The sequence below is a fragment of the Miniopterus schreibersii genome (assembly GCF_964146895.1).
Source record: "Miniopterus schreibersii genome assembly, chromosome: 2".
NCBI lineage: Eukaryota > Metazoa > Chordata > Mammalia > Chiroptera > Miniopteridae > Miniopterus > Miniopterus schreibersii.
This window is the reverse complement of record NC_138102.1, coordinates 118362575-118388548: the sequence shown is the minus strand read 5'-3', so window position 1 is coordinate 118388548 and position 25974 is coordinate 118362575. Positions and strand designations below refer to the sequence as shown.

The following is a 25974-nucleotide window of genomic DNA, read 5'->3' as shown; positions in this document are numbered from 1 at the left end:
ATGGACTTACAGATGAGGTTTGCAGATTTGTTGCAGATGCAACCTGACTGTTTTAGTCCCTCTGTTTTCTAAGGGGAGTCTTGGCTTCCAGATGTTGCATGCAAGATTGGAAGGTTTGAACTAGCGTTTTCACAAATGAAACTGCGTTGTCTCAAATTGAATTCTATTGTGTTTTTGTAACTGTAATTTTGTGTCTTTGCCCAGCACAATGGCCTTAAAGCATTTTTCGATCTAGTCTTCCCTTAGCCAATATAAATGTCCCTGCAATGCAGGTGACCTAGCTGTGCAGGACCCCGCTGGTGCACATTTTACCTTGCCCTTTAGTGTTGAGAATAGTTTATTGGTGATACTTACACAAATTTACAAATAGCTGGGGCTTATAGTAGTAGAACATTAGATAACAGTGGTGCTTTTCTGAAGAACGGTAGGCCCTGGTAACTTTTTATTCTTATTATGCTATCTTACCATGCCCTAATAGTCTCCAAGGAGATGAACTCTGTGTCTCTAGTTTCGTTTTTTTCCTATTTAGTGCATAATTGGAAGACTAAGCAATAGCTTTTAGTTTTATGTGTTAAAAAATACATGTCAGGCGAAACATTGGAAGCAATCTAAATGCCTGTCAGTACCTTTGGATAATAGAATCTTCATTCATTGAAATACTCTCTAGTGGCTACAATGAAAATGGTATAAATGTGGATAAATCTCAGAAACCTATTGAGTAAAATGTTATATTTCACTAACTTTTAAAAGTACTTAAAATATGATTATGTATTTTACATGAAAGAGTGTTTAAGTAGTAAAAATATAAATATATTAGGAGAATCATACCAACCTCAAGATGGTGGTAACTTCTGAAAGGGAAGGTGAGGAATAGAATAGAGATAGGTTAAAAAGTAGATTTTAATTATAATCTTTTCTATCTAAGAGAAATAATTGAAATGCTACAAAAACTGAATATTAGTACTGGATTGTGAGTGATATATGTGAAATATCAAGTAAATAGATAAGTAACATATTGTCAGTTGCTTTGACTTTGGTGGCAAATAACAGCTAATTAAAAGTGGCTTAAACTATTTTACGGTTATTTCTTGCTTAATAAGAAATCTGGAGTAAGGTGGTATCAGAGTGACTTAACCATGATACCAAGAACTCATGGTCTGTTCATTCTTCCATGTCCGCAGTTTCTCTTCTGTTTGTAAGGTGGCTGCAGCTCCATATATCACGCTCTCACTGGAAGTCACTGACTGGAAAGGGGAACGGATGAGGAGCGTGTTACTCTCTTATCAACAAGAAAATATTTCTCAGAAGAGTTCATTATGTCTCACTGACCAGAGCCTGGGCTAAATTCACAAATAGGACAGGGAGTGGCAGACCGTTGGTGCTTAATACATATTTGTTGAATGGGTGCATCTTCAGCAAAGGGGAATGGATTGTCACAGTTATTTTGTGAGGTTTATTTTGTAACTGTGTGTGATCTTTATCTTCAGGCCAGTGTCTTGATTGATGAGGTACTTTTATTGAAATGCTTAGTTTAGCCCTGGCTGGTATTGCTAAGTGGTTAGAGTGTGGGCCCCGTGCACGGAAGGGTGCGATTCCCAGTCAAGGGCACGTACCTAGGTTTTAGGTTCCATCTCTGGCCCTGGTTGGGGTGTATGAGGGAGGCAACCAATCCATGTGTCTTTCTCACATCTGTTTCCCTCTGTCTCTCTCTCCCTCGCCTTCCCCCGTCCCCTCCCCTCCCCTAGCTCTGGAATATAGCCTGCACAGTGAATCTCCAAAGGAATGTACTAAGAAATTTGGGTGAGGCTGAAAAATATAAGTTTTTGAGACATATAAAAGTTCTCTTTGCATCCCTTAGTAGTATCACTTGACTAAAATTAGACCCATAGCTCGGTATTGCCTTGATAATTGATAGGAAATGGCTTACATAGAATATTTATCTGTGAAATATCCAACCATTACTATTTTTTGAAGCGACCTGAAGATCAAGATGAGCTTCTCAGGCTGGACAGCCAACTTAATAACCTTTTTTTTTTTCATGGCCTCAAGCATGCTTGGTGTCTTATTTTCTTATACCAGTCATGTAGCCAAATTCATTTAGCAGTGAAGTTAAAAAGAAGAAATTCTACAGCATAACTTCGTAAGCGTGTTGGTTCCGTAGCAACATTTCTGGCTAAACTTGCATCATTTTTGTCCCTTCCTTACCATGGCCATACTTTATGTACATTTTATTTGAGATACAATTGCTGTTTCTAATTATGTGTGCAATTCGTTTATAAGTGGAACTTGTACAACAACTTTTCCTGGCTGAATAAATATATACTACTGTGGACTGTTTTATCAGTTATTTATATCACACATGTTATCTTACTAAAGGGCTGAAAGTATCTCTATGTTTTGTCCCGAGTGATAATTTGTCCTACATTATTGACCTGGAGAATGTCTTCTATAATCCCGGTGAAGTTTTTATTTTTTATTTTTTACGAAGCAGTGGTGAAGTTTTATTAAACCCTCATTAATTTATAAGGCTTAGCCAAAAAAAAAATCTACTGAAAGGCACAAGTCTTCACTATAAATAAATTGCATGCCAGTGGCAGCTACTAATTCAAAGCAGCTTTCGAATCTGAGCAGAAAGTTTTAAAATTCTCTGAATTATAGCTTTAACTAATTTGTCATCCAGAAAAGTGAAGTAGCTTTTTTTTCTTCTTTTCTTTTCTTTTAAACAACTTATTTAAAAGGAGGAAAGAGGGACAGAGGACAGAAGAGATGTAACAGAAGCAAATGTTTCAGTTCCAGATTTGCAGTCCCAGTTCCCTGCTGATCCCACCCCTGATGGAAGTTGAGTGAAAAGTATGGGCCATGGTCAAGGAACTATCCAAGAGATTTAGTACTATCCAAGGACTGTGCAACATGGCTTCATTCTAGCCCCAAATTCAGTCTAATTGTAGTTAGACCTGGCTGCTTTCTCTTCGTGGGGGGTTCCTTTCTCCTTGTGTTTTTTTGCCTTTTCCAGAATGTCAATAAACTTTATTCACTAGGACTTATGATGTTGCCAGATTTTCTAGAGTGTTTTTTAATGACAAAGTTGTTTATTTTTTAAGGTAGCAAGATGGGAATGTTTTGTTTCACTGCGGCATAGTAAATTAATAAAACCAGCTGGACAATTATTTTATCAACTTAAATAGGTGCTACAGCAGAATCCCTGCCTGAAGCTTAGTCAGGTGTTTAGAGCCTTGTTTGAGTTTATGGCAGATATTTTCCAAATTACTAGTGAGGCTACAAAGCAGGGCCAACTAAAAATAAGTCAACTAAAAGCTTCTATGTTTCAAAATTTTAATAGTTTGGACTCTCCTCTTTGTTGAGATTCTTTCTTGACGAGGTTGTAGAAGAAAAGCAACTAGACACATCTATTTTCCCCCCCTTAAAATGCTTCCTGTTTCACATTCAGTTGTTTCACTCTCACAAAATGTGTGGTGTATTGCCAGATAAGTCCGTAAGGAAAATGGAAATCCCAAACAAATATGCCAAATATACAGCTGTTAATCTGTTAGCTAATTGGAATATTGACAAATTCAATAATGTATTCAAGATTTTTTAGTTCAACTTTAAATAAAGTTAATGGTGACCAGAGCTCTATCTTGACACTTAAGGCTGTTACCCATTATATGAATAATTGGTTTCCAAAACAGGAGCAAATACAGCCAAGTAAGTAGGAGGCCTGGGAATGTTTTTCCACTGTCCTCTCTTAAACAAAACAAACAAACAAACACAGCAACAATACCAGAACTGTAGCAAAATGTAAGTACGCACCATGTCTCTTAAAGGTGATTTTCAAAGCTTAGAGATTTTGGGGAAAAATATCTAGTTAAAAAAATGTATGCATTTTTATAACTGAGAAGTTACAACAGTGTGTATAAAGTGTAGTCTGTGTGCTATTGATTTTAGGAGGTATTCACATAAACATTTTATGTTAATATTTATTTAAAGATTTTTAGTTAAAAGTATCATTAGCATGTCTGATAGTTTATGGGTATTATTGTTAAGGACAAAGCAAAATATAATGAAAAGGCAATTTAAAGGGCGAAATTAAGTAAATTACTAGTACAATTAGTATATGAGTGTGGCAGAAATCATGGGGATTCTATATAAATGACTAATGAGTGGGAAACACTGTGCTATGAATATCTGATTTAGAAGTGATATCCTACAGAAATATAGAATCATTGAATCACAAGATGTGGAGTATCCTTGAAATATGTCTGATCTAGCCCTCATCTACTATTATTCTATCATAATCATGTCACCTTTCATTTTGGATTTCCAGTGCTGGAGAATCACATCACTAACCCCTGAGACGGCATGTTCCATCATTAGATACATCTAACAGCTAAAGTTCTTACGTATAGCTCAGCATCTTGCTGGTAGTAATTCCATGATCTCAGTCTGTCTTCATGATAAGTATAGATCAAGTCTAATCCTTCTTTTGTGTGAGGCAATTTTAGCATTTTTGAAGAAACATCATCCTTTCTCTTTTTGATTATGTAGTGTTTTTGTTTTTATTGCAGTCTGAGTTTGTATTTGATATTTTTGTGTGTGTGGCCACATCACACTGACTCATTGAGTGTTCCTTTCTCTAAAATCTCCAAGTATTTTTCCATGTGTATGTTGCTGACTCATAGCTTCCCATCCTGTAGCTGCTGGCTTTGGGCCCAATTTTAGGTCTTAGGATCTAATCCTTCTTCCTATTAAGCTTAACTTTATTTACTTCTATTGGCCATTCCATTCTGTCAGGATCTGTTCAGATACTGCGCTGTTAATCCATTCCTCCCTGCTTAAAATGGTATCAACACATTTCCCCCCCCTCAAATAGCTATTCTTTTCTATCTCACTTTATTTCCCTAAATAGGAATGTGATGGTGCATACTCTCTATGGCAATCAGTGGCCAACTCTGTCAGTTCTGTTGGGGCACTCATATTTAGCCAGTTCTCACTGGTGGGCAACTGCAGTTGGACATATTGCCCCCTTGAGGTTCTCTTCTTCCTTGACCATCCCGTGCTCTTACCTGAGATCACCTGATCTCTCCAACATCCAGCTACTTCAAGTTTAACACTAAACATAGCAGAGGCCCTAGGATACCTGCTCTAGTACTGTGGCCTGCTCCCATTCTGTAGCAGTTGTTAGTGTTTTAAATATCATCGCTGGGTATAATATATGTGTGAACTCCATAGCCATGAACTGACCACTTACCTCATTACAATTTCTAGTTCTCTAGATTGTATTTGAGATGCAGGAGGGATTTTAGGGGGAATATTGAGGGGTGAAAGCTGTGTGGAGCTCTGCTATGGAAATTGGTCCCCTCCCTCAAACCAGGAAAAGCGTCAGGACTTTCTTTGCTCTACCTACCAACTTTTTCACTTTCCTTGTTTTATCTGTTTGCTGATTCAGCCCTTTGTGTCAAGTTTTCCTTTGATTACTATAGTAGAAAATAAATAATGGTAATTTTCATTCATTTATATGCACATATAAACTGTTGATTCTTGCTTCTGCAGGCCTATGGAGATGAGTACCTTGTGTATTTTATTTTGATAACCTTGTTTATATACTTGGTTAAGCCTAGCAAAATAGGACACTGTGGGAGACAGGATGGCCTCATAAAGATTTCTCCATCCTAATCCTCAGAACCTGTGAATATGCTCGCTTACATGGCAAAAAGGACTTTACAGAAGTGACGAAAGTAAGGATTTTAAAATGGGAAATTACTCTGAATTATCTGGATGGGCCCAGTGTGATCTCAGGAATTCTTATAATGGAAAGAGGGAGGTGGGGAAATCTGAGTGGGAGAATAAGAGACATTGGAAGCAGAGGTTGAATGATGTAAACAATTGCTGGCTTTGAGGATGGAGAAGGGCCCATGTGTCAAGGAATGGCTTCTACCAAATGGAAAAGACAAGGAATTGGAATCTCCTCTGGAGCTTTCAGAAAAAAGCAAAATCCTGCTAATTCCTTGATTTTAGCCCAGTGAAAGCCATTTTTGGACTTAAGGCCTCCAGAACTGTAAGATGATAAATTTATATATTTTTTGGTTTTGCCACTAAATATGTGGTAGTTCATTACAGTAACAATAGGAAAGTAGTATAGACACCAGTGTCTATGTTTGGGGTGGTAATTCGTCCCTTTCCCCAGTTATTGTGATTATCTAGCTCTAGTTCTTGTAATGGTAAGTACAAGCCTGAGGACAGAGAAACAAAACCTGCCTCCATCGCTGAGACAGGAAGGCTTGGGACTTTGTGTGGTTGGTGTTCTCTCTCACAGGTCTACTCAAAGTTCCCTGCTGCTTCTCTGATATAATTTCTTTTCCTAGTCATCCTCAAATTCCCTTAGTTTCAAATCTGTATAATATATACATTAGTCAAAAAGGCCAAATTAAGACCATGTTAGAATAAAAATAGAAGTCCAGTTTTAAGAATCTTTTGATGAAAACTTTTTTATTTTATTTTAAATACATTTTTATTGATTCTCCTAGAGAGAGAGGACAGGAGAGAGAGAGAGAGAGATAAACATTGATTGGCTGCCTTGAGCACTCACCCCCTCCAGGGATTGAGCTCTCAACCTGCGTATGTGCCCTGACCTTTCTGTGCACGGGACAACGCTCAACCAACTGAACCACACTGGCCAGGGCAGATGAAAACTATAAATACCTATTCTTGAAGCTCTTCTTTTTTTTTCTTCTTCTTAATTTTTCTTAAATATATCTTTATTGATTTCAGAGAGAGGAAAGGAGAGGGAGAGAGAGAGATAGAAACATCAGTGATGAGAGTCATTGATCGGCTGCTTAGCCCGCAACCTGAGCATGTGCCCTGACCAGGAATCGAACCCTGATCACCTGGATCCTAGGTTGATGCTCAACCGCTGAGCCACGCCCGGCCAGGCAAAGCCCTTCTTGAGATGTGATTTGGACATATATTGCCTACTTGTCATAACAGCAAGTTTTGTTCTAAATGTGAGTTATGCTGGAAGCTGGCTTGCCTTGGGGTTAACCATCTACTGAGGTCTGGTTGATGCAAATAAGTACTAAGGCTGAAGTTTAGGAAATAAGGATGGATTTAAAAATTAAATATTTCAAGAAATATACAGTGGTGACTTCTCTGAAGAGTTTTAAAAATTTAATTTTCATTAGAGGAAAAACTGTAAAGAATAGTCTGATATTATTTTAATCATCTGTTTTTGAAGTTATTTAAAGGCTTTAAGGCATTTTGGTCAATAGAAAAGTCAATAAATGCAGAATGCTCCATGGTGAAATCCCTTTCCTTCCAAACAGCTTTCCAGTGTGTTGCACTAATTTAGCATTATTTAGACCTTTTAGTGCTGTTAGTTGCAAAAGAAATGGGGTGGGCCAAAGGGAATTGACTGAAACACAGCTGCGCTCCTTTATTGTGCATTAGTCTTCTTCTAGAATAACCCAAGGTTTTTTGTTATTGTTTGTTTTTTTGTAAATTGTAAATGGAATGGGGGCAAAGAACACCGCAGAGCAAAGATTTCATGACTGGAGACATACTGTAGAGCAGCAGCAGAACTAATTTTTTCCCAGTTCCTCCCCTTTCTCACTCTGTGATCTGGATGAGAATCTTTATTTTCTTCACTCAGAAGATGGGAAAAGCATTTGTGACATCACATGTTGCAAATAATATTATTTTGAAAACTAGAAAGTGGTGGTGGTGGTCATGTAAACTTCCCCACCATTCTTCTCACCTTGTCTAGCTGCTTTGGGGATCCAGATAGAATCACAAGTTGAGACAGGATGGTGCAACCAGCATTGACTTTATTGTGGTGACAGCATTAGTGTCATTGTGTCAACACCTCTGTGACAATTGAGGTTTTATTGTTCTGATGTTGCATTAATCTAGTATCTTTTCCTGCTTTCAAAATCACTAATGCACACTAATCAGTGTAAAAACAATACAAGTCTGCAGTAGTTGTGTGTGAGCATAATGTAGATAATGAAACTCTTGTTTTGTTTGAAAGTTAAGATTTTGGTTGAGTGCACTTCCTACCATGATGATCATTTTCAGCATGTGGAGCCCATTAAGCAGTGTTGGAGTAGGATTCACAGTTTAATGTGCTAACACTGCATCTGTTTCTACCCTGATGATAACACCTGGATCAGTTTAGAACTTATGTAGAAGTTTAAGATGTGGTGTAGTTAATTTCTAAAACAACTGTTGATCTTTATATGTGTGAACCCCATGGTCTTTCACATTCCAGATGAATTCACTGCCATTTGAACATGCTTATACCTGTGTGCGCTTTCAGAATGGGAAATAAAAAACATGTGTCTACCCTTCTAGGAGATTTATTTTCACTTAAATTCTGAGGGGTGACAATGATGAGATTATTGTTTTTCTTTCCTTTTGGGATGGATAGGAAGATGCCTTTATGTTGTACTCTTGTAACCTTTATCAAATGTTTGTTTAAAATGAATAGTTGATGGATGGAACAAAGGAACAAAGCAGTTCCTTGCTGCTTTGTGAAAACATATGCATACACACAGTCCAAGCCATTTATGATGCCATGAGTAAGTCATTGATTCCCCCTGGGAGCCTTGAAATGGACAGGCATTAAAAATTAAAGAAAGGCGATTCTGTTACTAAGACTGCACTGCACGCCTTATCTCTGTGGCTGGCTGAAAGCAGAGTGCCAGTTCACTGGAGCTTTGAAAAATGACTTTTCCCAGTGACCTGCTTGCCTTTTAAAGACAGCAGAGTTTAGAGTTCCTTTTTAAAGTGGTAAATGCCCTTGGAGAGTTGTAGTACAGTTATATTCCCATTAGAAAGATTGAACTTCTCTCCAGGATGCCTTCAGAAAAGAAACCATTAGAAGACAGGACTGATACAGCATTTGGGGATGCCTATTTTGTTATCTTCCCCAAGGCAACTTTTAATGTTAGTTTTTCAGTGTGAAAATCCATCTACTGTGAGTGGAGTGACCATGATGGAGTGCATGACATTGCCTTTTCTCACAAGGTGATCACATTTCTGATTTTAAACTCTTCTAGATTGCATTCCAGGCCATCACAAATTATAGCCTATTTACTGCCCACCTGCATAGGTTTGGCTTATGTGAAGACTGTAAAGAGGACATTTTCAAATGTATGCTAACTTTTGTTTTATTAGCCAGGATACAAGAAGTTTAATATATAGTTGCATGCTTTTAAGAACTTGGCATTTTTGAAAACATAATGCTGTGTGTGTATGTGTGTGAGATTGCAAATGCATGGAGTAATTATTTTTCTACTTTGTGTAAGAAAAAATAGGCCTTGGACAGCTAACAATATTATTAGTTTTCCAATCTAATTATAGTTGTTTTTTTAGAATTGATGCTTTTTAGTCAAAAAGAAATACCAAGCCCGGCTTCTTCACTGTAATGCAACTGTTGTCCTTCCAATGAAGCTGCTTCCCAGAACATCCTAATTAGGCAGTGCACTGTGACATAAGTCCTGTGACTCTTTCTTCTTTCTGTTGTGCTTTTGGATCCACACACTTAACCTTGCTGTCATCCATCCTCCCAGATGAGTTAGACTGCTGTGAACATCATTCTTGAGCTCTTCTCTGGGCTAATGGGCTTAATTTATGATTAATACAGGCACAACTTCACATTGGTGCGATGCGGGAGAGAGGAGCAGAGGTCCTGGAGGACATGCTAAGAGAAATGATAAATGACACCATAACTGAAAGAGAGCTGTAGTGGTATTGACTGACATTTCAGAAAAAAATGTGTTCTTTTATGGAGTCTAGGAAGACAAGGGAGGTATTCATTGTGATAACAGTCATTTGTTAAGCGCCTACTATGTGTGTTTATTTAGTTCTCACGTTTTATCTTCACTAGGAGCAGCAGTTTATAGAGAGAAAGCTGAATCATATAGCTAGTAAGTTCAAGAGGAAGAATTTGAATCAATACTTGGCTAGCTCTCAAGTGTGTGAGTGTGTGTGTTTCACATTTAACATGGATTTTAGGAGTTGCTTCAGATAAAAGATGAATGTAGTGTTTTTCCCCCCTATAGTTTGGAGTGAAAAGTTAGATCTGTTAAGCTTAGATTCCTTTGGTTCAATACCATTTTCCATTCTTTTCCTTTTTAAAAATATACCTTTATTGATTTCAGAGAGAGGAAAGGAGAGGGAGAGAGAGAGATAGAAACATCAATTATGAGAGAGCCATTGATCGGCTGCCTCCTGCACGCCCCCGACTAGGGATCGAGCCCGCAACCCGGGCATGTGCCCTGACCGGGAATCGAACCCTGATCACCTGGATCCTAGGTTGAAGCTCAACCACTGAGCCACACCTAGCCGGGCCCATTTTCCCTTCTTAAACTTAGGTTCTGCTTGTTCATTTCATGCTTTGTGAATGTATTTAATTAGCGTGGTTACTTGTATGTTGAAAAAAAATTTCTTTTATTGGCAATGGCTAGCATGACAGAAAGTATGTGTGGTAAAGGCAGTGATGGTCAAGATCAAATAAAAATGATGTGTGGTCACCCTGGCTGGTGTGGCTCAGTGGTTAGAGTGCTGGCCTGCAGACTAAAGGGTCTCGGGTTCGATTTCTAGTCAAGGGCATGTACCTGGGTTGCAGGTTCATTTCCCGGCCCTTGTCAGAGTGCGTGTGGGAGGCAACCAGTCCATGTGTCTCTCTCACAACGATGTTTCTCCTTCCTCCCTGTCTCCCCTCCCTCCCTCCTTTCCACTCTCTCTGAAATATCCTCGGGTAGGATTAACAAAAATAAAAAAAGTTAAAATGATCTGCGGTCTGGTTTAGGGATTTCCAGTCTCATGGAGGTTAGGTGCTTTAGCAGTCATAGATACGGAATTCACATCCCACTGTTCTTAGTTTGAGAATTTGGGGGTCAGCGAAAGGGTAAAATATACCATGTTTAAGATGCTTAAAGGGACGTGTAGGTGCTTCCTAATTTGTTCATAACTTGAGATTGGAATGAGCTGATAAGTTTTCATTTAACATTCAGCATAAGTATTTTGAATGGCTACTATTTGATTTATTTTAAGGGCTAGAGAGCTCCCTGAAGTTTATTTCTTGATTATTAAAGGTTGGTCAATGAATGGCATCTGTATTAGAAAGTATTTTATATTGGAATGCCAATAAACTTTAATGGTGGACTTAATTTCTCTTTCTCTCCTTATTGGATAAAATATCTCTTGCCTTCCATGACAAATTAGAGCTGGTGGTTTGCGGACCAAATGTTTGGGTACTTTGTGTAGGCTCATCTGTGTTAGTTTTAAATTAGAGTGTTTTCCTCCTTGCCTATCTGTTTTTCATCAGGGCTCATATATTCTTGTGTCCAAAAAGACTCTCTGATTTAGCTGTGAGGCTGATTTTATGGTAGGGATGTCTGTGTATCCTGTCATCACAGGCAACCCTGGTGAAACTTCCCGTGTTGTGCGTGTGTGTTGCTGCAATATGTTCAAAGTCTGATCTTTCTCAGATGTATGTGTGTGTGTAACTATTTTATAGTTGAAAAGGGATGCAAGCAGCTAAATTTCTCCCAGAATATGTTTTCTATTATGTTTTGTAATATGAAATTATAGGTTTGTTTTTGGTTTTCATAAAGCTGCCTTTTTCACCCGTCACTGGAAGACAACTAACACCTTCCTTTTGACTCAGGTTTTCCAAGACTCCTTAGTGTTAAAAGAAGACTTTCTTTTTGAATTGCAGAAATTAAAAGAATATGGCACAAAGGCATTTTTATAGCTTTATTGAGTCTTAAGGGCAGATATATGGATTCCAGACAAAATGCAGTAATAGACTAAGATTTTACTTTCAAATCGTCTTACAAACACTTCTCATTGGAGATTTATTGTACATGTGGAGGAACTGAGTCCCTTTTACAGTTAAATGGCGTAGGTTCGAGAACAATGTTCGAGGTCTTTCCCTGCCTCTTATTAAGTCTGTGCTCTTCTTTCATTTAACCCCTGCAGCTTCGGGTTCATATTTTATAGCAGTATTGTGAGGATAAAAGGAGATCGCGTGTGCTCTTTGTAAGTCTCAGTGTAAACATGAAGTAGCACTAGTGTTTTATTGCGCGTCCTTAGTTAACGCTAATGCCCCCTTGACATGACTGGGAAAATTTTTTTCTCTGGTAGAGAACGTAGATTCATCCTGGCAGCAGTAAGAGTACGGTATCTCTTAAAACTCTTTTACTGTTCACAAAACAGTTCAACCAACCATTGTCATCGAAAACAGAGCACCCGACATAGCATTGGAGAAATTCAGCTTTTGTGTGAGATCTAGTTTCTGAAACTCAGAAGGATAAACAGGGTGGTGTGTGTAGTTATGTATGATGGTCTCTATGGCATATTTGGTTGTCAGGGCTGCCAGAACAAAACACCAGAAACTAGGTGGCTTAAACAACAATTACTTTTTTCAAAGCCCTGGAGGGTAAAAGTTGCAGGTCAAGGTGTAGGCCTGTTTTGTTTCCCCTGAGGCCTTTACTTGGCTTGCAGCCGCACCCTCGCGTAGTCTTTTTTTGGTGCACGCACTGCTAGTGTCTAAATTTCTGCTTCCCGTGAGGACTGGGATTTGGATTTCTGTGTGGGCGGCTCTGATCTTTGCTGCCGAGATTGTCTCGGGCAGGACTAGGCTTCTCACATCCACATCCTTTCACATCCGCTTACTCACAGGGTGGTGACAAGGGTTCAAGATCATGACGAGCGTGAGCACATTTTGTAATATATAAAAGCATGATACAAATGCAAGATGCTATTATAGCATGAATACCTGTGAGGGACTCATTGGCAACATGTGGAAAATTTTAAGTAGAAAATACAAAGCCTTGCAAACATTTGGCTAAAAGAAGCTTCTTGGCTCTTCTCTTTGGCTGAAGGAGAGGAGTGGATAAAGAAAGGTGACTTGGTTAAGACTTAATTCAGAGAAGACAGGAGTTAGGCTAACAGATAAGCCAAACATCTGGATAATGCAACATGCATGTCTTCCTACCCCCAGTGCCTGTTTTCTTAGAGCATGTTAGTGTCTCGTTTTAAATTCCCCCCCTCCCCCCAACTTTGTGGTCTGGCAGTGCTCAGGCTGCATTTTCCCTATTTCCCTTAAGTGAAGATTATGACCCCTCCTCAAAGATGTGAGTTTTAAAAATGAGGGAACACTTGTGTAGGTGGGAAAACTACCGTGTACTGTAGTATATCAGTCCTGAAACTTACACAACACATTTATGCATGAAGGCAAGAATTGTAACTGAAGAGGTATACTCTCAGCTTGCCATGCCTACTTATTTAGAGTGCATTTGGATAATCAAATCCTTAAGCACAAAGATTTCATCTTCCTTTATTTGGTAAAAGGGCATAGAACAAGACCTTGCACAAAGTAGGTATTCTCGGAATCTTCATGGTTATACTTGTGCTTGGAATCTGGTGTTCAATAGAGCCCATTTATTTTTGAAAGCTCTGAACTTCAGAAAAAAACTATAATCTGATGCGCATTTCTTCTCTTAAAAAAGTCAAATATTTTAAATTTAAATAGAAAAATTTAAGGAACCAGTCATACTTTACAACCTATTGGTAATGTTCAAGACCCATTGTAAGGGAAACAGTATGAGATGTAAATATTTCACCTTTTTGTAGACCTTATGAAAAACTATGAAACTGACAAATTCATAAATTACATAGAGTAGTGTACTAAAGTGATTCATATACTTGAGTTAACTTTTGGGAGTGAAAAAGCTTCATAGTATTCTTTCTGGTGGTTACTGATTTCAATTTTGGAGAATTAGGAATAAAGATATTTTTATTAAGTGTTTACATTGAGACTGATTAAATTTAGTACAGTGAGAAGAAGGTGCATTTGGATAATCAAAATTTTTATTAATATTAAGATGACATGATATGGATATAGCGAACAAATTGTATGGAAAATACTAATATTGTATTTCATCATGCAAATTGCAAGGCAATGATAATTATTTTCAGTTGTTAAGAAGCTAAATATTAAGGTAGAGGATTCCTTTAATCAGTGAAATTAAATGCTTTGGTTTTTCTGATAATCTCATGTTTTTGCTATAATCTTTGCAAAATGCTTTTCATATTAATACTATTCAAAACATCTTTAGGTAACTGAAGTTTTAATTTTAAATGATCAGCATTGTTTTGAATGGATTATTAATTAGTTTTCAGGGCCAGAGGGTTTTTTTTGTTTTTTTGTTTTAACATTTCCCCTAGAAATCTGAAAATGACAGCTCTTTTTTACCTGAGGAACTAAAGATACTTTAAAAATATTTAACCAAGATTTCTCCTCCTCATTTTCTCCCACTAAGAGAAGAGAATGTCTGGACACACTCTAGACTTGGAGTGAGGAATGGGTTTCCTCGTTCAGGAAAGCTCTGTGCAGGTCTGTATCTCTGGAGCTGTGGCTCTGGAGCTTAGTTTGGCCGAAGCAGGGACCACATTTAATCAGAAGCTTCTAGGAAAAATTCCTTAAGGGATGGAGGAGAATATTCCTTTAGTTATAGTTACTTGAGGGCTCTGACCCTTAGATGTCTGACAATGGTGTCTCTATTACTTTCTGTGGCCTCTTTTCATTCAATATCTATCTGGCAACAATTAAAAAAAATTTTAAAGTGTCCTTTGCTTAGAAGTCATTATCTCTGCCATTGAAGGATTTACAATTTAGTAGGGGGATATCAAGATAGAAACAAGCAAGTTTAGTAAAGTTTACGGATGTAATGATAGATTCATGCCTAGAGCTTAATGCCTTCTATTTCCTGAGGAACTAGAAACCTAGCACTGTCCCCTAGCACCCTGCCTGAAATTTACTTGCTCTACCTTAAGTTCCTCTAGGAATCTGAAATACATTGCTTATTTCCAAACTAAGACAAACTCTAGATGCTATACTATATTTCTCCCATTCCCCTACCATGTTAGCCAAGTATTTGCATATTAAGTGGAGTTTTCTAAATATAATGGTTTATCCCTAAAGAGGGACTCTAATGAAAGGATTATAGGTTAACTAGCAAACGAGTGCCAAAGACATCTGAGTAAGCCAATTAATCTGCTGGTTTTTCACAGTTAATTATCATTGGGTGAGCAGAGGTTAGTACCCAGAGTAAGTGAACTTTTAGGGGAAAGTGATATTTCCCTATACACTTAAAACAATGTAGAATTTTTCTAAAAGATGAGTGTGGCCTGTCAGTACAAATCATTTCTAATTAGAATTCGATTTATCAAATACATATTGAATACCTACTGTGTACTAGGCTCCAAAAGATAAATAAGATGCGTTTCTACTTTTTAGGAGTTAACTATGCCTTGGGGAGATAAGGGAGGCCTAAGAAGACAATAACCAAGTTAATCCTGAAGACAATTGGGAAGATTGATGTCCAGCCAAGTTCCTCTCCACCCCATCCCAAATTTCTCTCCAACCCACTGCAGTAGTAGAAGACAGAGTAATGTCAGTGATTCCTGCTGCTCCATGCCTCAAATGTCACTCCAGTCAAACCTACCTATTGAGATTTTTCAGATCTCAAGCTCACCCCCTTCTCTTGTGCTGCATGGCCTTTGAAAATATTGACCATCTCCACAACTCATTACTCCTTCATTTAACTCCTTCCACGTAGGTAGACATCCTTTCCTCCAGGAAGCTCTGGACCCTCTAAGACTGTTGGGAGTCCGTTCTGTGTTCTGCCATAGCCCCCAGGATTTCAAGTTAGAATAGTTTTTATCATATTGCAGTGAAATTGCCTGGACACTTGCCTCCTCTGCTAGGCTGAATGTTTCTCAAGGTTGGGGCATCTGTTTTGCTCAGCATTCTATCTGCAGTGCCTTTCACAGCACCTAGCCCAATACTGAGTGAGTGGATGACTAAGTAAGTGTTTTACAACAGAGTCAGTTCACTTCATTGGACAAGTTTTCAATAGGGGATAGAAGAGGGAACATTAAAATTACTGGTGCCTCATTTTCAAAGCATACTTTTCCTCCTCCTTCTGAAATGTCTTCCACATAGTTTCCCATTTGAGATACCTGATAACTGTAAGAAGTCAGTGTTATTAATAGGAATGTGGCAATGTAAAAATCAAGAATATTTGCAGTAGTAACTGGGAAAGTCTTTGGGCAGATTGTGGCTTCGCAAATGAGCATTGGGATTGAAGCATATTTGGACAGATGTAACTGATTGAAGAACAGCCATCCAGGCAGAGGAGGGAAGAAATGGTTTGAGTAAAGGCCTATAGGCTGAGAAGTTTGTCTGACCTCAGGATGCACATGGAGAAGTAATGGGAGATTGGCCTAGAAGTCATAGTGGGGGTGGTAATGAATGCTGGACTGTGAAGGGTGTTTTTTATGGTAAGAAATAGGGGATAATGAAGGATTTTTGTGGAGCCTAGTGGTGGTGTTAGACTTGTGTTTCAGGAAGTTTCTCTATCCACAGCATGTGTAATGGGTCAAAGGCGGAACACAAGCAGGCAGGGATAGCTGTTTAGTTCAGTTTACCAAATATTTATTATGTGCCTAATATGTGTTGGGCACTGGGAGAAAACATAAGGCATAATTTCTTTCCTGAGGGGACTTAACAGCCCAATGAGAGAAAGAGGAAAATGAACAGGCAATTTTAGCATGCAAAGCAGTACAGGTGGGAAATAATGAAAGCCTGAATGAGGGTAGTAGAAAAGCAGAGTTAGATGCGAATTCAAGGGACACTTGTGAGTTTCTCAGAGGTCCTGAGCAGCTTTACAATATTTTTAACCAGTTTAAAAATAGAAGCAAAGAGAGAAGGTGCCCTTGTGCACAACCTTGATGTCAGCGATGGTACTTAATGAAGGGCTTCTGTGACAAGGGAAATGTTTTGTGAAGAAAATTATTTGGATTCAGACTTACTAAGCTTAATATGCTGAAAGGGCAGCTAACAATATTACTTGGGAGTTATACAGTGCTGTATTATTTAGCACTCTTGGTTATGGATGTCAACAATTCAAATTATCTTATGACTAAGGGCATTTATTAGCTTATATAACAGGGTTAGCTTCAGGCATGACAGGATCCAGCTGCACGAGGAATTGCCCCTTTGGCAATTGATCTGGGTCCTTTTGTGTTGACTTCATTCTTAGGCAGGCTCTGTCTTCAGGGAATGCTCTAGTAGCTCTCAGATTTCATCTCATTCTCAAAAGATGTCCTTTCCCAGTAGATTATTGGGGCTGTATTGACTCTGATTGGCCCGGCTGGCTGCTAAGTCAGCTGTGGCCAGAAATGAGGATTTTGCGGGGGGGAGGGGATATAGTACACTAATCAGCAAATCACTTGCTGACCTTTCATCAGGAGGTCAGGGCAGCCTCACCCTTTCCACATGGACTGAGAGTGGATGTGAGCTGTTTTCAAAAGGAAAAACAGGAGACTGTTAGCTCGAAGAAGAGGTCCAGGAAAAAAAAAAGCAAGTTTCTATTCTAAATTTACAAGGCTATGTAAATTTCAAACATTTTAAGTTTACATTTCCTCATTTGTTCTTTACCACAACAGTTTGTGAGAAGCATTATTATTATTATTATTATTATTATTATTATTATCAACCGTAGGTAAGGAAACTGAGCTGTAGAGAGGCTAACTGGCCAAAGGTAACACAGTTGGTGTTAGTAGAAGAACCAGGGTTGCATTCATCTTTTCTCCAGTCAGGTGTAGGTATCACCTGGGCCATTAGAAGTGCAGGCTTATAAGCAGCATCCAGGCTTGAGGTATAGGTGGAGAAGGCCTCTCCTGAGTGGCAGGTGTTGGAGGTGACCACAGAGGTGGAAAGTGCAGAGAGGAAGAAGGTCAGGGGCAGAACTAGGAGAGAGGCATCCACATCTGGGAGAAAAGTGTGAAGGGGAGGCTAGCCAAGGAGAGTTAGAAAGAGGTAGTCAAAATATAGGGGAATGGAAAAAGTCATGTGTTAAAGACCAAAAGTAAAGCTTCACACGTGTTATGATCTTGTTCTGAGCGGGTCATTAAAGCTTAAGGGAATTTTAAGTGAAATACTCATGACTACGATACCTAGATTTTGGAGGCTATGAACATAATAAACAAGCACTGTGTGTCCAATGGTGGCCGACATCAGTTGTTTGGTGTTGATGGTAATAATAACAATAATAATAATAATAACAGCCAACGTGTGTTACATATATTATAGTACATACACACATTGTTACATATAACAAGGTACTGTCTGCTTACTGACTCATTAACTTCTTGCAATGATCGTATAAGGCAAGTACAGTTATTATCTTTATTTTACAGATAACAGGTATAAAGCGAAGTCACCCTGTTTGTCCACTGTCTCATAGCTAGAACTCTGTTTAGCCCACTTGGCTTCAGAACCAGTTTTTTAAATGAGTGTTTTAAATGAGTGTTTAAATTTGATGTTTGAAGAATCTGAGCAGCATTCCTGCTCAGAGAACCAATGGCCATCATTTATGTGGGTGTTTGTGACTGAAATGGTCAATGGACAGAAAAAACAGCCGTGAGAGAAACACCGACGAGGACAGTTGGGACAGCAGCATCGCGTCATTCATCAGTTTCACAATGGCATTGGCCTTTGTCACTGTTTCCTACAGAAAAATCATAAGGCAGCAAAAACAAAGAGCCACAAAGGAACAGAATGGGAAATGGGGTAAGAACTCCTGGAAGACCTGAGCAACTGGGCCTTTGTGCTTCAGAAGCCAGCCTCCCAGTCACATGTTCTCCGGAGAACTCTGCTTATGGCTGTTTCTTCTTCACATCTGCTGCTCCGATTTTCCTCACCTTTTCGGGAGTGGAAAATTTCCTAATTTCTTGGTACCTTTCTGACTTGCAATCCCAATTCACAGAAGTAACCTCAGAAGTTATATGAGCCTGAAATTTTGTTTTGAATTAGGTTTTTCATTAGCTGAGAAGAGATTTTACTATTTCCATTTTGGACTCGTGTAAGAAATCACAAACGGATGAAAATCTATTATTCATGGTGCTGAATGATTACCTCTTCTCATTTTGCTGGCAGGTTTTTCAGATCCTATTAAAGACCCTTTGGTCTCTCTCTTTCTTAAAGTGATGTGATGCGTTGCTTATCACTGACATGCATGTGTGATGTGACTTATATACTAAAGCCCAGTACAATTTAGTTTTATTTCATGTACTTTTGCCATAATGTTCATCAGTTAAGTGAAAACCTTTCTAAGCAGATAATGCCTGTCAGAGCTTCTTACCATACTAAAGGCTCCCTTTGTATAGTATGTTTTGCACATGGGTAAAGTGTTCTCTTGCTCTTCCACTTTTGTTTTATTAACACTAACTACCCTTTAAATTTTTTTCTGCAGTGTAAATTTAGGGCTGTGCCTCATCAAAGTTTTTTCTGACAGTGAAATTACGAGATTTGTTAATTTTTTTTGAAACCCGTGTTTTGTGAGTTAGATGTGTAGTATATCTTGCTGGCTGCTTCATATTACTAGACTTGCTATAATTTATTGCTATAAATATAAGAAATTCTGTCAGGTTTTACAGATTTTTTAAAGTATGGGTTTTATTATTTTTCTTCAAAAGTCTTTACAGAATGGGTTATGGTAATGCACTAACAGCATATAGAAAAGCTGGTTTGGAGAATGTGGTTCTCCATGTTCTATGGTTCTGCCAGTGAAAGGGTGTAGTATTGTCCTGAGCAAAATTTGCTTTCTAGCTTTCCTTACATTAGCAAAGCCTTATCCCAGAATGCTTTGCTATTGAGCTTTCCACTGCTCTGACCTGGATAAGTAAGAGCGTTTTTGCATTGATATTAGAGAAATTCACATCAATATCTACATTAATGTTTAGTAGGGGTCAGTTGGGTTTTCATTCTGAATTGCTTGAAATCAGCTCTCTCTGACAAAACTGTTTTCATATTTCTTTTAAATTTTAATTATAACTCATTGAGTCTTAAGCAATTACTTCTGAGTTAGACTCTTGATGAATGTCATAGCAGGGTGTTTTAATTTAATGGATCCAGAATAACATCTGTTTCTAATATTTTAAAAGTCAGTTTATATGGAAATTCATTTAATACAGCGTCAATACATGGAGACTTGTAAAAATAAAAATCAAAATGGAAAAATCAAACCACTGTGATATAGTAGGTCTTCTGTGAACAGAGGATTTCACTTATGACTGGGTTCAGCTGCCACTAGCTAACACCCAAAATATCACAGTTTAAACAATATAGCAATTTATTTCTCACATTCATGCAGTGGGGAGGTAGTTAGCCCAGGGTTGGTATGTTCTTCCGTGACAGGAACTCAATTTCCTTCAGTCTTATTGCTGTGCTGGGCATGATTTCTATTCCTAAGGACACTTTATGGGCCAAGATGACTGCTGGACCCCCAGCTATTAATCTGTGCTCCCGCAGGAAGGAGGTAGTGGTGGAGGGGAAGAATGCTAAGCTCTTTTACCTTTTAAGGGCACTTTCTGGAAGTAGTACATAGAACTCTGCTTATGTTCCACTGGCCAAAAATTAGTCACCTGACCATCTTTAGTAGCAAGGGAAGATAGGAAATGAAATCTTTTTTCTAGGTGACCATATGCCCAGTTAAAAACAGAAGGTCGGTGAGTATGGAAAAAGGCTAGAACTAGACATTGGAAAACAACTATCCCTGCCACATTATTTTTGAAGACATCATTTTAACAGACCTTTGCCTTTTTATTGAGCATCTAGAAAAGTCAACTAGTTCTCATAAGTAGATATAAAAGGAATAGTATGGTGTTTGAGACAGAGTAGATAATTATCAACTACTGATCAGTCTGTTTTAATTCTAACTGCTAAATGCACCCAGTTTCAGAGGGTATGGGTCAAGCAGACTTTAATAAGGGACTTTTTGTAAATTGTATCCCAGTCTTTGTAGAACAATAACAACAGCAGCTAACAGGACTGAGATGTCATTTGTACTAGGTCTTCAGAACATTCATGTGTCTGCAAAGCAGTGTTCTCTTCATAGAAAATAAATGAACAATTACAAATGTTTGTTACATGATTTCAAAGTAAAACTATTATCATTAGAGAAGCTGAAGCTCAGAGAGGTTAATTGGGAAGCCATTGAGAGAAGCAGTTGAAAACCAGCAATGCCCAGTCATTGATCCCAAATGGAATACTATTTCTGTTGGCTCTGTCACCGAGGGTGGGTTTTTAATCTGTTTGAATCTCTGTTCTATGTTATTTTTGAAGATACTCATTAAATTACAGAGCTGGGACTCAGGAATGTTTCTCTTCAATCCAGGGCTTTTGCAACCTGATTTTTGGTAAAATTCATTGGAAATTTCTTTAATCATGGCTGCCTCACAATGAAAGGCAGAACTGGCAGAGGGGCTAGAGGTAAAGATCATCAGGGTGGCCACCAACCATATATTTTTTAGCTATGCAAATTCCTACACCCCTTAAAAGACCCTGACATCAGACTAGGCAAGAGATTTCTACTTAAGGGTCTCATTCCTGCTTTCTTCTGACTCATGTGCCTCTTTTGTGTTCTGTAAATACTGAGATAGATGCACTAGAAATACAAAAGACTCAAGATGCCACCCTGTTCTCTGACAGGTATAATGCCAGAGAGCAAGAATCCTCTAAACTGAGTCATTTATGTGCTACCTTCAACAATTGTAGCTTACCCACATATACCAGAACTATTGATTCCTTAATATTTGTCTTTACATGGACTTTTAAATTTTTAACAGCTTCATTCTGAGCAAATATCTATGAAATCCAGCTTTGATGTGTTAATTAAATTTTGTTTCAAATGTACGTTAAAACCAATATAGCCATTAAAATTTTACACGGTTTATTGGTGTGTTTTCTCACATACTCCCAGTGGTATGTGGATCATATTTTGAGAAGCCCATCATAGTGGAAAGAGCAGGGGTCATGAAACTTGACCCTGCTATTTCTGCTTTGTGTGAATTTGGACTCGTTATTAATTTAACTTTCTCAATCATAATTTGCTCATTTGAGAAATGTAGGTAATAATATCTACTTCATCAGTTATTCTAAGAATTAACCAAGAAGATATAGCCAAGGCAACAAGCAGGGTGCTTGGCAGATAGCAGGTGCTCAGCAAATGCTAGATCATTTGTCCTTGAATCCTCAAAAGCAGGAGACAAGGAAGCTACTAATCCTCTAAAGCAGGAGACAGTGAAGTGCATCATTGTGGCACCTGGTGTAGGTGACACTAAGTCCTGTGAGAGCTCAGAAGGGGTAATGGCTGAAGTTTCCTGTAGTGTAGGAAGAAGGGAAATATCTGGATAGATGGAGAGCCATTCCTTCTCATCTCTCCAGCTCCATAGGTCCTTGATTCTCAAAGTGTGGTCCACGGACTAGTGGAGTTAGCTTTACTTGGGGATTTGTTAGAAATGTGGAACCTGCCTGTTAGCAAGATTCCCAGATGAGGTGTACATTTAAAACTTACTACTCTGGGCACAGATACTCTATTTAAAATTTATTTCTAGTCGGGGGCTAGTTCTTGCTCTAAGTCTACCCCCTGCACCAGTCTTACCTGTGCTATGCTTTTAAAAAATGCATATTCTCAGGCCTCACATCAGTGGGCCTAGAATCTACCTTTTTTAATTAGTATACCATGTGATTTTTAGGACAGTTGTTTAGCAACATCTAGCATTAAGGCTTAAACAAATGATAGAACCTCTGCATTTATTCTTCCAACAAACTTGCATTCAGACAAGGAAGGAAGGTGTTGAGGAAAAGAAATACAATCCTAATTGTGGTGTTAGTAAACATGAAGGAGAGGATCTCAATTCAGACTCTCTATAGAACTCATTTGCATTAATCATGCATCCCTGGAATCCCAGCGTAAAGTCTCATGACAACAGAGCTAGGGAGGAAGGCAATATCTTAGCAGTGTCACGTATCTTCTTGTCTGTTTTCGTTCTGTATTTTTCATTTGATTTTCTTTTTAACATTTTGTTTTTTAGCCGCGCTATCAAGACTAATCAGGACCTTCTCCCAGAAACGCCATGGACGCACATTTTCTACAATGATTTTTGGGGGACTCTTCTAACCCACAGTGGCAGCCACAAGTCCTACCGGCCGCTCTGCACGCTCTCTTTTCGCCTGAACCATGCCATCGGAGGGCTGAATCCCTGGAGCTACCACCTCGTCAATATCCTACTGCACGCGGCAGTCACTGGGCTCTTCACGAGCTTTTCTAAGATACTCCTTGGGGACGGATACTGGACCTTCATGGCGGGCTTGATGTTCGCCTCTCACCCCATCCACACGGAGGCGGTGGCAGGAATCGTGGGGCGGGCCGATCTCGGGGCCAGTCTCTTCTTTCTCCTCTCCTTGCTCTGCTACATTAAACACTGTTCCACAAGGGGCTACTCAGCCAGGACGTGGGGCTGGTTCCTGGGGACAGGACTGTGTGCAGGATGCAGCATGTTGTGGAAGGAACAAGGAGTGACTGTTCTCGCAGTCTCAGCAGTTTATGATGTCTTCGTCTTTCACAGGCTGAAAATGAAACAGATCCTACCGACCATTTACAAAGTAAGTGATTGTTGGTACTCAAGCATTGGATTTCTGAGTAATCTCCTTGCTTGGCCCTTTTTTACCATTTAAAAGGCAAATTTGTTCCTCTTCAAAGAGAATTTAATTTAAGTTACGTTTTGATCTTCAGTAAGTGGAAGTGTCCTTTCTAACCTTTCCCTACTAACCTGGGTTTCAGTCACTGATTGTTTTATTTCTCCGGTTTCTTTACATATTTTCGTGATTTCAAAAGGGGTTTTGAAGGATAGTTTTGCCTTGTAAGGATTATGCATCTTTATAATTCATTTATTTTTATTCATTCCTTATTTCTGCTCCAATTCTCTGTAATCCTGTACATTGCCTATACATAATGTATATTTGTAAAAATATCACAGCTGATAATAGAGCTAGATGCTAGACTATAGATGGGAAATCCTTTGCCATTTGTTAATATTACTTTCCCGAAGCTGACTATGGAAAAGAACCCTTCTCTGCAGTGACTAGGAACTCAAATTCTTAAAGAATGAATCATATTTACCTTTTCCTTTTTGTAGTCTCTAAGAATAGAAGAGTCAAAACAGAAAGTGCGTATTGTAAGTTTTGCCCGGAGGCCAATTAAGACCTTTTCTACAGGGCTTAATATTTGTTCTTCTGAATTCCCTTAGTGGTTTCAAATGCCATGTTGTTGGAAGGTCAAAGAATTACTTTAGGACCCCATACACTTAAAGTAAACTGAACAGTTTTCTGCTGGAGTGTTCATGGGAGGCATTGGGTGGACTAGGGCATCTTGAGAAACTGCCTTCTTTCCATTGCCCCCTCCCTCCCTCCCTCCCTCCCTCCCTGTAAACTCCCTTGCTTTGATTCAAGTACATAGACTCAACTTGGCCAAGGTTTGCAAATCTCGGCCATGTTTTAGGCCAGCTCCCCCTTCCTTTTAGACACTTAAGCAAGGAATTGCAGTTTTGGATATTTGCCTTGAGAAAACGGTCAAGTTTTCTAAGAAGTTTTGACTAACTTTCACCCCTCCCTCAATTCCCTACTTTACTTTAAAATAGAATTGGGAAGAAATTAAAATAAATTAAAAAATCGAAGGAAACATTTACAGTATTTTTTTTAATCCCCACCTGAAGATATTTTTTTAGAGAGAGTGGAGGGGAAGGAGAAGGGAGGGAGGGGGGAGAGAGAGAGAGAGAAACATCATATGACTGAAACACATTCATTGGTTGCCTCCTGGGGAGAGACCTAGCTGGGAGCGGAGGAACGTGCCCTTGATTCGGAATCGAACCCGTGACTCTCCGGGCCGCTGGCCATCTTTCTAACTACTGAGCCAAACCGGCTGCAGCTGACTGTATTTTTTTCAAAAAAATGACTATACATTTTACCTAGTAGGCAGAGCAATTACTGCTATGCTTCTCTGCAGGGAAGCTTAACCTTTTCAGTTAGAAATCAAGTATCAAGTGCTTAATGAAGTTCTTTTGTGATTTCAATTAAATGCTGAAACTTTAAAAGAAAACCAAACAACATCTGGTTTGAGAGTCAAGCTCTTAATTTCAAATCAGTTTTAATTTTTTTTTATGGAGAATAGGGAGAATAATCTTTTTCTTTTAAAACCATGTCATTAACACTAGCAGGCTTTCTTGTTTTACTCGACATACAAATAGGATAAATGTAAATCATGGTTCTTATCCTATGGAGGTTGGGACTGTTAAAAAAAAGTTCATAATGGAGTCACCTGTGCTAAGGCCACCTCAGCAAATTCAGACTTAATTGCCATTTTCCGCCTCTCCCAAGAATGTGAATTTAAGTCAATCTGGAATTACCTGGTTAACACTACAGAGGTAATCTGCCGCGTAAACCCTTTCTTCCCCCAAAGAGGGATGAGGTAATCCCACTATTTTCTAATCCCTTCCACCTTCTGCCTGTACCAGCCTTCCATTTTATACAGGCTTTTGGAGCTCTAGATGGGATGCTGCCTGATCCATGAATCATTCAATAATGCCAATTTGATCTTCAAATTTACTCAGAATTTTGTTTTTTAACAAGACCTATTTGAAGATGCAGACTCTGGGTATTTCAAGACCTTGCCTTGAAACCTCCTAAATTATAAAGAATTTCCATTTTACCATTGTTGCCAGACTATAAAGGGATCCATTTGCCTGTGCACATCAAAGCTCAATAAAACCAAACAGGAGTTTACAGCAAGGATACTAAGGGTTTATTTTTAGGAAGTGGCCCTTGCCCAGAGACACAGGTGAGCAAAATGCTCAAAGACCTGGCTTCCCGAAGGCTACCAGGGAATGGGGTCTATAGGGGAAGATATCATTAATCATTGTGACTAAGGGAGTTAGGGTCATGGTTAGGGTCATGGTCAAGGTTGTGGTCTCTGTTGATTGGTTGTTGCTAGCGTAGGAGGTCATTGATCAATACTCTTGGTCTTTATGTCAGCCATGGCATCTCATAGTCTGGTTTCCCCCACT

At 38.8% G+C, this 25974-nt stretch overlaps 1 protein-coding gene across 1 annotated transcript in view; it reads left to right on the top strand.

Moving 5' to 3' along the window:
- TMTC2 (transmembrane O-mannosyltransferase targeting cadherins 2) overlaps positions 1 to 25974 on the top strand; it is a 373836-nt gene that overhangs the window by 123373 nt on the left and 224489 nt on the right. The window contains exon 2 of the mRNA XM_081130714.1: positions 22948 to 23518. Within this exon, the coding sequence (XP_080986840.1) occupies positions 22948 to 23518 (571 nt within the window). The remainder of the gene's footprint in view (positions 1 to 22947; positions 23519 to 25974) is intronic.